At 62.1% G+C, this 12078-nt stretch overlaps 1 protein-coding gene across 1 annotated transcript in view; it reads left to right on the plus strand.

The window, feature by feature from the left end:
• CCDC187 (coiled-coil domain containing 187) overlaps window positions 1–9132 on the plus strand; it is a 35637-nt gene extending 26505 nt beyond the window's left edge. Inside the window, 9 exon segments of the mRNA XM_036261653.1 lie at window positions 2537–2680; window positions 2752–2862; window positions 3764–3963; window positions 5369–5478; window positions 5891–5972; window positions 5975–6029; window positions 6031–6146; window positions 6149–6661; window positions 9002–9132. Coding sequence (XP_036117546.1) covers window positions 2537–2680; window positions 2752–2862; window positions 3764–3963; window positions 5369–5478; window positions 5891–5972; window positions 5975–6029; window positions 6031–6146; window positions 6149–6661; window positions 9002–9132 — 1462 coding nt within the window.
• Window positions 9133–12078: the final 2946 nt, after the last annotated feature.

Raw genomic sequence — 12078 nt, forward strand, 5'->3', positions numbered from 1 at the left:
TTGCCTGAGGGCTTGCCCTGGTCTCCCCTTAGAGCAAACACTGGCTGGAGGGCCTGGGACAGCTCCCCAAGCCTGGAGTGCTGTGTCACAGGTGGAGACAGGTGGTGGAAGCTGGGGTCAGGGCCCGCCACCTCCCAGGGTGGGTGTGCAGAGGCCTGAGTGTGGGCAAGGTGGCTTTGCTGAGCTGTGTGCTATCAGAGACACAGTAGGGAACAGAGGACAATGGGGACAGTCTAACAAAGGGACCAGTCCTAGAGGTGGGTGCAGTACCCAGAACCTGGAGAAGGACAGCTGCACGGAGGGCAGGGCCACAGCCAGCCTGTCCCAGCCACACTGGGGGTGGGGGGGCGCAGGCCCAGGGACATTCGCTCTGCCTTCCCTCCTGCCTCCTGCTGGAGCCACAGTGCGCGGGGGTCTCCTGTGTGAGCAGGATGAGAAGAGCGGGGGCATCTGGAGGGGCAGAGGGAGGCCCCACCCAGGGCCAGAGCCGGGCTGCCCCGCATACGGGTTGCAGGTGGGTTTCTCCTCCATGTGGGCCTTGGTGCCGGGCTGGGGTCATAGCTGACGTTTCCTCCTCAGCCTGGGTCGGAGGGACATCTAATGCCTGCGGAGCAGTCACCTGGTCTCCCCCCACGAGAGACACTGTTCCTGCAGCACCCCAGGACCCCTCTCCGCAGAGGCCCCAGCCTGCCTGCAGCAGGGGCTTCAGGCCACACCCCAGCCGCTCCAGGTGGGCGCTCTCACCAGGCTGGAGGCTTGGCTGGGGCCAGGAGATGCTTGGCGCCGGCTGCTTCATGGGAAAGTACAAGTGCCCTGTAAACACATCCGGGAGGAAAAGAACTCTGGCGGGTACAGATGGAGGGCAGTCCCTGCTCAGGTGCCCAAGGAGGTCTCCTGGGCAAGGTGGCCCTGGCCAGGCCCTGGGGGAGGCGACGAACTCCTAATGGTAGTGGGCGGGGATTGGGGGCAAGAAGAAGCACCTGGCCTGGGGCTCCTTGGAGAGCCCAGCCCCTGAGGGGACCCTGGCAACAGGGCATGCTTGGCCCAGTACCCCATCCCTGCCCACTGCCTCATGAAGGAGGCTGTGAACGGGGGGAGGGGAGGGGAGGGGAGGGGAGGGGAGGGGAGGGGAGGGGAGGGTGGCTGTTCCCAGCCTGAGCAGCCTCTGTGAGCTGGGAAAGATGCTGGTCTCACCTGGTGGGAAGCACAGAATTAGCTGGTCCATGAAGCACCCGGTGAAGGTCAGCAGGCCCACTGCAGGGTGACCACCAGGCAGGTGTGCTGCAGGAGGGGCATCCAGGCCGCCCGACACAGACCCCAGTGTGCACCCAGCCACGCCCCCCACCCCCCCGCCCCGGCCTGACGTCTACACCTGTCTCAGGACTATCAGCAACAGGGTGCAGGGCTCATGTGAAGTTATGCCCACTTGTTTCAGCCTGGGCCTAATTATGGGAGCCTGCCGTCCACCCAGGGGTGTCCGGGCTTGCTCACCCTCCACTATTTCTCATAGAGCTCCCGCCTCAAAGTCCAGGCCGCCTGGGAGGGGGGCTCTGAGACAAGCCAGCAGCCAGAGGGGCCTGCAGAGGGCCCACCATGCACCCCGACACTGCACAGGCCTGGCAGCCCCCCAGCCACCACCCCTGGAGAAGCCCTGAGAGCCCACGAGTCCCGCCGTGAGTCACCGCAGGCACCCTGGCCCTGGCCCTCAGCTTCTCTCTGTGAACAACGTCCAGGTAAATCCCACACGGACTGACCTGTACTCACACTGCGTCCCAGGTCTCTGAGAGGCCCTGGGCTGCCTCACCCACTCGGCGTGCTTGCTGGGCTGGGCAGGCAGAGGATGGCCCGCCGAGCCTGCTCCCTGCCCACCCCCTGCTGTGGCTGCATCTGGGAGCTGCTCGGGGACCTGGGGGAGCAGCAAGCGCCTGGGGCAGAGGAAACATAAGCAGCCCCAGGCTGCCCCTGGAGAGGGCAGGACGTTCTAGAGCTGCCCGTCTGCAGTCACTGCCCTCGGACCCAGGCGTCAGGACACCAGTCCCGTTCCTGAGGCTGTGATGGGGCGTTCTCGCTGCCCATCAGTGTGCCAAGAGCACGGCAGTGTGTTTGGCATCCAGGCCTCCAACCCGGTGTGCCTCCCCGAGCTCAGTGGGCCCAGCTCGACACTTGGGGCTGTGCCGCGGACCAGCGGTCAGTCTCCATCCAGAGGTCTTGGTGGGCACGTGCTCTGTGCTGAGGGACAGATGGACATCTCCCTTCCACCACGCCCCAGCGCTGTGCCCCATGCCTCGTCACCCTCCCCTGCTGCAGTGGTCCCATCTGGGGCAATGGGCCCTGCTTGGGAGCTGCTGGCTGGGGAGGGCCCAGACCGGTCTTTCCTTGCCCGTGCGCTGACCACTGGGCAACCAGCCAGTGCCGCCCCGAATGTGATTCGACCTCCACGTGTGGAGACAGGTGGCCCAGGCTGGACACCCCAGGAGGGCGCGGCCCGGCAAGCATTCACCACCCCTCACTGCTTCACAGACCTGTCACCAAGCAGCAGGAGGGGACACCCCAGGGCAAGTTCGGCTTCGGACGTTCACCTGCAGCCACTGAGGCCAGCTTGGGAAGAGGAGACACCAGGGCCGGTGGCTGGCCTGACCCCAGGGGAGGCTGGTGGAGAGCGGCAGCCTTACATGCCAAGGTGCCCGGGCGGGGCAGCGGCAGCCAGAGTACAGGGTCACTCTGACCGCTCACCTGCTGCTCTCTGCTCAGGACACTGCACCTGAGGAGGCTCCCTGGGGGCACCAGCACCGTCATCGGTAGCCCAGGTTCTTTGTACGACCCAGGATGCCTCGACCTGCACCAAGGGCCATGGGCCAGAGGGTGGGTTCCCATTGGTAAAAGTTCCACAAACCTGGGCTTTAGCTAAATACCTCCAGTCCCCTCGGGCTGGTGGTCTGGGGACCATCACAGACCCCACACCTGCCAGGCCCAGGGTGCAGGGAGGTACAGGGAGACGCTGACACACAGGTGGGCGTCCCTGCGGCTTCTCGGCAAAGGCCCGACTGTAGGCCCCTCTTCCGCTCTGTCCCCACTCGGCTGATCTTCCCGCGTGGTCAAGGCCTGCCCTTGCCCCACCTTCTCCCAGAAGCTCCTTGGGACTCCTACCAGTAACTTTCCCACAGCGCTACCTTCAGGAGCAGACGACCCCGTATTTGCATGTCTCGCCTAAGCCAAACACGAGCGCTGCAGCTAGTGTGGATTTTAAGATTATTTTCGTGTGGCTTCAGGATTCCTGGACACCATGTTTTCCGTGTCCTGTCAGCACTGATGGTCACTGGCCTCGCAGGAGACCCCAGACCAACCCCAGCCCCTCGCCAGGTTCTGACGGGCAGCCACGCACGGCTTCCGGGGCCGGAGCTGGCAGGCGGAGCCGGGGGGCCCCCAGAGCCCCCAGGAAGCCAGCGTGAGTGAGGGCCTGGCCTTGCTTTGTCTGCCCCGCTGTGTGGCTTTGGGTGGAGTGACCCCGCCATCAGGTGAGGGTGCCGACAGGACAGAGACTTTGGCTTTTCCCAGGGGTCCATCTGTTGGTGGGTCACTGGGACCCACTGGAGGACGGGTGTCTGTGTACAGGGTCTGGAGGGCCCTCTGCAGGGGGGGTTTGTGTTCCTCGTGGGGTCACCAGAGCACGGGGCTCTCTCCACGGCGGAGGGACACGGACTGAGGCCAGACCCACACCCTGAGTGCACCAACTCTCCGACTTGCTTCCATCAGGTGGCTGAAGGCAGCCAGAGCCCAGTGGGGGCAGAGTGGGGCTGGAGTTTGCCGGCAGCCCCGTTAGGGAAGCCCCGGAAATGGAAAGCCAGTGGTCAGAGGAGCAGAGGTACGGGGTCTGGGGAGCTACCTGGGCCTGTGGGGTCCTCGGGCAGGGCCTGGGCCTGGGCGTGGAGGTGGTGAAGCCGTTGCTCCCTGCACTCTCGCTAGGTGGCCTCACCCCCCCGGTGCCTGTGCACTGGCCTGGCTGCTCCTTCCCTCAGCCCACCCCACGCCCTCCTGGGTCTGAAACAGGGATATTGCTGCTGAATCGGCTGAGAGCCAGTGGTGGGGCAGTAGGAGGGGCCCCTCCAGAAAGCACGGCCCCTGAACCTCTCATGTGGTAATGACCCCCCAGCTACCTGCTGCAGTGGCCACCGAGGCTGGAAACCCCTAAAGATAGGGCCCCCACCCCACCCTTGGAGCCCTGTGCTCTGGTGGTCACCCCCCCCACCTCCTGTTGGGGTCGATGAAGGTCCCCTGCAGAGACCCTGAGCTGGGAAGATGGGGGTCTCTCCTGGGGGCACCCAGACTTGCTCACAATGTGTTTGCAGAACAAAGACCTGTTGGCAGGAGAACCCCCAAGATCCTTCCTCCTGGCAGGAAGCCACCCAGCTGACCACCTGTCCAGGTGATGCTCCGCCCATCAGCCCTCCACCCCTGCTTTGCACCAGGACCATTGAGTCCCAACCTAAGGGTCATCTAAGGTCACTTCTAAATCACAGCCAGCCTCTTCCAAAGCGGAGCTGGGAGGCCGCCCACTCCCTCACATCACGGGGTCCCAGGCAGCCCCTGAAGGGCGGTAGGTTGACTCCCTGTCTGAAACATCCAGGTCTCAGATGACAGAACAAGGCACATGCTGCCGGTCAGCCTTCAGACGGTGGGAGCCTGAGTCCCTGGATGCAGAAACGTCTGCGGTCACTCACGTCCTGGTAGGGGTGGATGGGGCTAACCGCTGGGGTCACAGGGCCCACACACTGGCCCGCTGGACACGCCTTCGGCCCCTGACTCAGTCTCTGGTTCCGTCCCACTGCCAACCCCAGTGCTGGGGTGCGTCACCGGGAAGGCAGGGTGAGACCATTGGTGACGTCCCCACACTCTCTTCTCTCTGTAGCTCCTGCAGCCACCGAGGAGGTGACATGCCCGGCCCAGCCCCCGGGCAGCCCCCAGCCCCAGCTCACCGCCCCCTCAGCCAGGGCTCCCCTCTGGAACCTGCCTCCGGGACCAGCTCAGGGTCCTTGGTGGAGTCCCGAGCCCCCGCCTCTGGGAGCAGCCCGCCCTGCCCGTCTGTCCAGAAGGTGTCTGCCTTCCTGGTCCAGCTTTCCGAGAGCCCATCTCCCTGTCAGACTGGGGGGCCGAGGACGCCCAGGACGCAGACCTGGGCTTGTGGGGGAGCCGTCTTCCGGAGACTCCGGGGGCTGCACTGGGCAGAGGGCAGGCGAGCTGGGAGAGGCTGCGGGCAGCGGGGCTAGTGCCCTGCACGGCTGCTCCTCCACGGTGTCGGGAGGCCCAGGGTCAGAGCCAGGCATCCTGCAGGCAGGCTGGCCACCGCCTCTCCCAGCGGCCCCTCGGCCAGGCTCGGCAGAGGTGTCCAGCGAGGTCTGGGCTGAGGAGAGCCTGCCAGAGCCTGGAGTGGGTGCCCAGCAGGCTACGGGGCGCTCCTTGCCTGCGGGAGGCTCCTCCGGCGTGGGAGACAGAGGGTGCCCGGCATGGCCGTCCCCTCCGTGGGCCCCGGTAGGGACAGGAACCATCTGGAGTCTGACCACTGAACTGGACACTGGAAAGGCCAAGCAGACGTCCCCCGAGGCTGATGCACTGCGTTCCCATCCAACAAGCCTTCCTGCAGAGGCCCAGACCTGTCCCTTTCCTTCCCCTCGGGGCCCTTCCCCTCGGGGTCCTTGCATCCCAAGGAGCGGATTTCAGCAAAGGGGGAGAGACTGGGCCTCCACAGGCCTCAGCTGGCTGCCCAGAGGCACCCTGGGAAGCTGACCTGAGTTCACCCACCAACAGGAAGCCCCCCAGGCTCTTCCTGGAGCCCCCTGGGAGCTGAAAGCAGGGTGCCTGGGCATGGGGGGGTGTGGAGCCCCCCCCCCCGGAGGAAGCCTGCCCCCCTCAGGATGGCAGTGTCCTGCCTGAGATCCTGTCCCCAGGGGACAAGGTGCTGTCCTATGGAAGTGTGGCCCTCCATCCTCCACACACAGGGACAGCCACCTTCCTCCTCCGCCTCCCAGCAGACAGTGGGGCCACCCCCAGCACCAGCTCAGAGGACTTCCCTTCCCCACCTGAAGACATCATGTCTCCTGGGGGCTCGCTGGGCCCCCCAGAGGAGGGTGCCTCTGTCAACACCTTCGAGTTGCTTCCTTGTCTGAGGAGGAGCCTCCCGAAACATTGTCCCTGGGGTCCCAGGAATCCAGCCTGTGCCTGGAAGCAGGTGGACGGGGCAGAAGCCTCGGGGACCAGTTGGGTGAATCAAGTTCTGTTGGAGGGAACCAGGCTGTGGAGGGCCAGCGGTCTGAGTCTGTCGGCTGGCTAGGCTCCCCTTGTGTAGGGAGGCAGGTGATTCCCTGGGAAGCTCCCCAGGTGGTCAGTGCAGCCGCCAACTCGGCCCAGGGTGGCCTGTGGGGCTGGAGAGGGTCGGCCAGCACTGTCGAGGGTGGCAGCACAGGGCCATCAGGCACCTGGCAGGGGGACCCAGCTCCTGCCCTGGACATGGTCCCCTGCACTGATCTACAAGGCATGGCCGGGGCTGGGGTGGTGGACCTGGTCTCCACCGAGCTCACCAGAAGCATCCTGGGCGACACGCGGGCTGTGTTATGTGAGCTGGCCGCGCCAGGCAGCCCACCAACCAAAGAACTGGCAGACGCCAGCCGTGTCCCCAGGCCTTGCCCGGGAGCCACTGGGCAATCTTGGGCAAGACAGGTTTCCTGAGAAAAAAGTGGACAGCCTGCAGTGACACAGACAGCAGAGAGCTCACTGCAGACCGGGTGCTGGAGGCTACAGGAAGCCTGGATGTCCCCAGGGCAGGGCTGCCACTCAGAGAAAGCTGGTCATGTAGAAGGTCACCGATGCACGGTGACTCCGCGACATCAGAGGTGAATTGGCTCTGTCTGCGTGTCTCTGGACATGGGCTGTCGCTCTTTGGGCTCTGGAAGAGGACCCCGGCCCAGAGATTAAGGGGCCGAAGCAGAGAAGGCTGTGCAGGGTGCACCCCTCCTGGCTGGCCGAGGAGGGGTGCAGGTCCTGGACTTGGGGGAGAACAGTCCTAAGGAGCTGGGAGGGGGCAGGTCCTCGCACAAGCTCATCGCTCGGCCATGTGCCAGAACGAGGCCATTAGCAGAGGACGAGAGAGGACGAGAACGCTTCGGGGAGACGGAACAAGGGGCGGAGGCCCTCAGCCTTGCTCAGGAGATCATTAGTGATGTTTGCGTGAGCTTGACTTCTGGAGGCTGGGGGCTGCCTGTGGCCTGTGTGGCTGGGGGGCTGCCGACACTGCTGGTGGCTGTCTGGAGGCTGGCAGGTGCCTTCCCTGTGCCACCTCCTCGGCCACGCTGCGTAGGTTAGAGGCTGTGGCACTCAGGGTCGAAGGGCACTTGACCTCACCTGCCAGCCCTTGGGCAGTTCCCTGGGGGGGAGCAAGGCCTCCCCACATGTGCCCCAGACTCCTCAGGAAGAAACAAAAGCTCATTTCTGGTGGCGTCCATTACCAAACACGCCCTCCGTGACCCTGTGTGGGCCTGGACGGCTTTCAAAGGCAGCGATGGTCCCGCAGAGGGAATCCAAGCTGACTGCGGCCGCAGAGGACTTCCTGTGGGGAAAGAAGTCCATAGGATGAACCAACAGGAGGAGCTGAGACCTGCCAAGTGGAAGCCCTTGGGGACAGGGTCTCAGCAGGCCAGGGGCAGATGAAACAGGCCAGGGCAGCTGTCCTTCATGGACCCTCAGGACAGGCCACCACAACCACGGCCCCTCCCCACAGGAACCACCAACTGCTAGGCTCTGACGGGGTCCCTGCCGCCCACCCCTCACCCAGGGCGGTGCTGTTGCCATGGCCACTGTCCTGAGGAAGCCACGGGACACTCGAGCTGCTTTAGACAACAGTGGACACTTATGTCCTGTCTGCCAGTCCCAGAACTGTGTCTGGGCTACAGTGGGGCCTGAGCTGTGTCCCCAGTACAGTCAAATGCCAGAAAGGGCTCCCTCCAGCGAGGGCACCTCTGAGCTGTGCTCCAGGAAATTCCCTGCAATGCGTCTGTATTATCACTTATCACCTTCCCTTCATCCATCCATCAGTCATCTGCCTATTACCTATCATCCGCTCCCCCGTCCACCCATGCACTCGTCCATTCTTTCCCATTTTCCTTCTTGAACTGGAAAATCCCTGCTTCATGGGGAGTCCAGAATCCAGTGGACAGAACGGTGGCCTTAGGAATGGCCGGTCTTGGTGCTGATCTCCCAGGACTCAGCTTCTCCCAGCCAGGGCCCCCAGGCTTCCCCAGTTGTAAGAGCAGAACTCACTCACTGAACTACGTTTATGGACCCCTGGGGAGCCCAGCCTCTCATGACTTGTTGAGTGGGAGACATATACGAAGCTGTCTTGGCAAAGCCCCAAGGTGCTGCCCTCCACCCTGCAGCTCTGGTGGGGGCCCCTGAGAACCCCGCGGGGCCATCGTGCCATGCTGCAGGAAGAGGCCCCGGCGAAGACGGCTCGTGTGGATGTCACGCTGGCCGTTCCCAGGCCTGCCTTCGAGCACAGGGAGAGCTCCGGATCCAGGGGGAAATGTGTTCCTTCCCGTGCGATTTCAAACCAAATTTTGAGCTACAGTTTTTTTATTGATTCCTTTCTAGTTTTCTGAACAAATTAGTCTGTAATTTTTTATTTTTTTCCCATTTATGGCTGATCCTTCTGGATTTATGAGGCCATGTGAGAGGAATTATGTATTTTTACACACGCGTTCAGCATGGCAATAAATCTCCCGCGTGGAAAACTGCAGATCCGCCCCCAATTCCATGGGCTCCCGGCTGGTCACTGGGGGTGACCGCTGGCACCATGCCGTGGCTGGGCTGGCGCTGTACCAGGGCTTCCCACACGACCTGGCCCACGCAGCCGGCAGACTGCAGTGTGTCTGGAGTCATCTCTTGGCCTGTGGCCCGTGACCTTGAAGGGAGACCGGTGAAGGGGGTCTAATGAGAATCCTGCCCCCACTCCCAGGACAGTGGGATCTGTGGGAGGCGGGCTATGAAATGACTGGCCAGAGAACTGTGTTCCCCAAGGCGCAGACAGCTGACATCCCGGCCCACGTGACGTGCGCGGGGCCAGCGGCTCCTGCTCAGATGTATTGACCCGGCAAGACTTCAGTATCAGGATTACTCCTGTCCAGGCCTCACCGTGCTTGCCTTGGCTCCGATCCCCAGTAACCTCTTGGGCCAATAAATCTTGATACCTGCCTCCAGAGAAGTCATTATCTTTCATAGAAAATGATTATTTCTCAGTTAAACCCCACATTTAATTTTCCTGTGATCTGTCTCCTTCAGCCTCCCCGCAAACAGTCCCTCCTGCCCAGAGCGCCCGCGAAGGCGCTGTCAGCGCTCAAACCCCAGATCCTCAGGCCAGCTTTGTGAGACCCTTTCATTTCATACCCTGCGCAGCCACGACAGCCACGATCACAAAACACAAGTGAAGGCCACGAGGGCTGCTTCCACAGGGGTGGTGCCACACACTCAGGATCCGTTTAATTGGTGACTTGCTGTGCCCCGGGGGTCTGGCTCCCCGAGTACACTGGCCTCCCGGAGGGAGCTGGGTCCTTGCTGGGCCAGGTTCTGTGGCAGCTGGGGACAAGGCTGTCTGGTGGGTGCCCAAACAGAATCAGGCCCAGCAAGTCAGTCCTGTTCCACACTGGCTCCCAGGCAGCACTGAGGTCCCAGAAGAAAGCCCGTGAGTCCCACCTCTGTCCCGTTGTTCTTTGTGCTATCTGCCCACACTATGCCATCAAACACCTTTGCCCCAGCAAAGGGCCCTCCCTAATGCCCCATGAGCACAGCTGGGAGAAGGCCAGTGGTGTTGTAAAACTTGGCCACAGGCTTGGGACAAGATCTCTCTGTCATACACACACACCTGGGCCTGCCCCGGGGCTGTGACCCCAGACTCACAGATAACTTGTGGCCTGAAACCTCCCTCAGATGTAGAAAAGGTGTCTCAAATCCAGCTGTCCGAAACAAACTCTTGATTTCCACTCTCACCCGCAACATTGCTTGCCCACCCCTCCCCTGGGTCTTTCATCTCAGCCGAGAGCAACTGGCCAGAACCCTGCAGGTAGATGTGAGCCCTGGTTTCACATTCTGGATTCGATTCACCACATATTCCACCTTTCATAACACCCCCAAAGTCTGACCATCCTCATCCGCACAGCCACCCCCCTCACCTGAGTGGCACTACCTCTCAGAGGGCTGCAATGGCCCTCAGAAGTCTCCTGCTGCCCACCTGCTTCTCCACCCGCAGCCAGAACCACATCGCAGTTCAAAAGCCTCCGGTGGGCACCATCGCATTCAGAGTCAAGGCCCTCGGCTGCAGCCTGGCTAGGGAGGCCCTGCGTGGTCTTGCCCTCAGCTACTTCTCCAATTCTCTCTCTTCTCCATGGCTCACTCTGCTCCAGCCACACTGGCCTCCTTGCTACTCTTCCAACATGCCTACCTCAGGGCCTTTGCACATACAGTTCCTCTGCCTGGGCTGCTCGCTTCTCTCTTATCTTCTCCACCCTAATCGAGTTCTCTGAGAGGCCTCCCCACCTGTGTGTACAACAGTTTTCTCCCCCTACCCTGCTTGACTGCTTTTTGTGGCACTCATCCCCCTCTGGCTCCTAGAAGGCAGATCTAAGGGTTCCACTTTGTCTCTAGGGCTCAGCAGGGAGCCAAAACCCAGTAAATGTTAGTGAAGAAAGGGAGGATAGCAAATGGGGAGCCATGGGACCTGGGGAAGGGGTACAAACAAAACCATACACAGAACCCCACAATGTAAAGAGCAGAGAGATGATTGCATTGGTACAAATGTAGTTCAAGTTCAAATCCTACTGATGTATTTAAGTTAATTACCCACAAGATCGAGGTGATCAGGAAGATAAGAACGTAAACTTCTAGGCTATGGATGATGGCTGCTGACTCACATGGGCTCTGTAATCCCCTTCCTTTTTGTTTGGGTCAGAGAAGAGAAAATACAGATATAGCAATTTAAAAGTCAGGTCTCCTGGCCTGGCCGGTGTGGCTCAGTGGTTGAGCGTCGACCCTGCACCAAGCTGGTCGCCAGCTCGATTCCCAGTCAGGGCACGTGCCCAGGTTGTGGGCCAGGTCCCCAGTGAGGGCATGCAGGAGGCGACCCATCAACGTTCTCTCCCATCGATGTTTCTCTCTCTCTCTCTCTAAAATCAATTAAAAAAAATTTTTTTAAGCTAAAAAAGCCAGGTCTCCCACTCTGAATTAAGCAAAAAGTCTTATGAAGCTTTATTTCCTAGCTTTGCAGTTAAGTCAGCTGTGGTCAACTCCAAAGTTTAGCACCTGAACCCATGTGAACACCTGGATGTTTCATATGTTTTTCTAAGAGTTAAATTCTTACATGGAAACGTCCAGGTCAGGGTGGCAGACCAGCTGCAACACGGTGTCTGCGCCCTGGGTCTGGGTCCTGCCTGTGGCACACACATTTCACGGAATAGACTCAGACTTAAAAACGAGGCGCTGTTGACCTAAAATTCACACAACGGGGCGCCCTGAATTTTCATTTGTAACCTGGCGACTCCCCACTGCAGGAGGAGGGATGGGGTTCCTGCGGGGGTGGCCACAGCGGTGGGAGACAGGGCGGGGGGAGGGAGCGTGAGCGGGGAGGCCGCGAGCCGGAGGCGGGGCCTGGCTCGTGTGGGCGGGGTTGGAGGCGCGACTTGGCTGCCTGTGGTGGGGAGGGGCAGCGCCTGGAGCCCGGGGGGCGGGCCCAAACGCCAGGGGCGGGGCTGGAGGCGGGGCTCGGCTGCCTGGGGCAGGGAGAGGCAGCGCGTGGAGCCCGCGGGGGCGGGCCCGGACGCCAGGGGCGGGGCTGGAGGCGGGGCTCGGCTGCCTGGGGCAGGGAGAGGCAGCGCGTGGAGCCCAGGAAGGGGCGGGCCCCGGAGGGAAGACTGAGAGGCGGGGCCGGACTCCTGGGGCGGGGCTGGAGGCGGGGCCGGGCTCTCGGGGCGGAGCCGGGCGCGCGCGGCGCTCGTGACGGCTGTTGCCAGGGTGAAAGGTCAGGCGCGCCGCGGCACTTCCAAC

The sequence above is a fragment of the Molossus molossus genome, unplaced genomic scaffold, assembly GCF_014108415.1.
Source record: "Molossus molossus isolate mMolMol1 unplaced genomic scaffold, mMolMol1.p scaffold_m16_p_14, whole genome shotgun sequence".
NCBI lineage: Eukaryota > Metazoa > Chordata > Mammalia > Chiroptera > Molossidae > Molossus > Molossus molossus.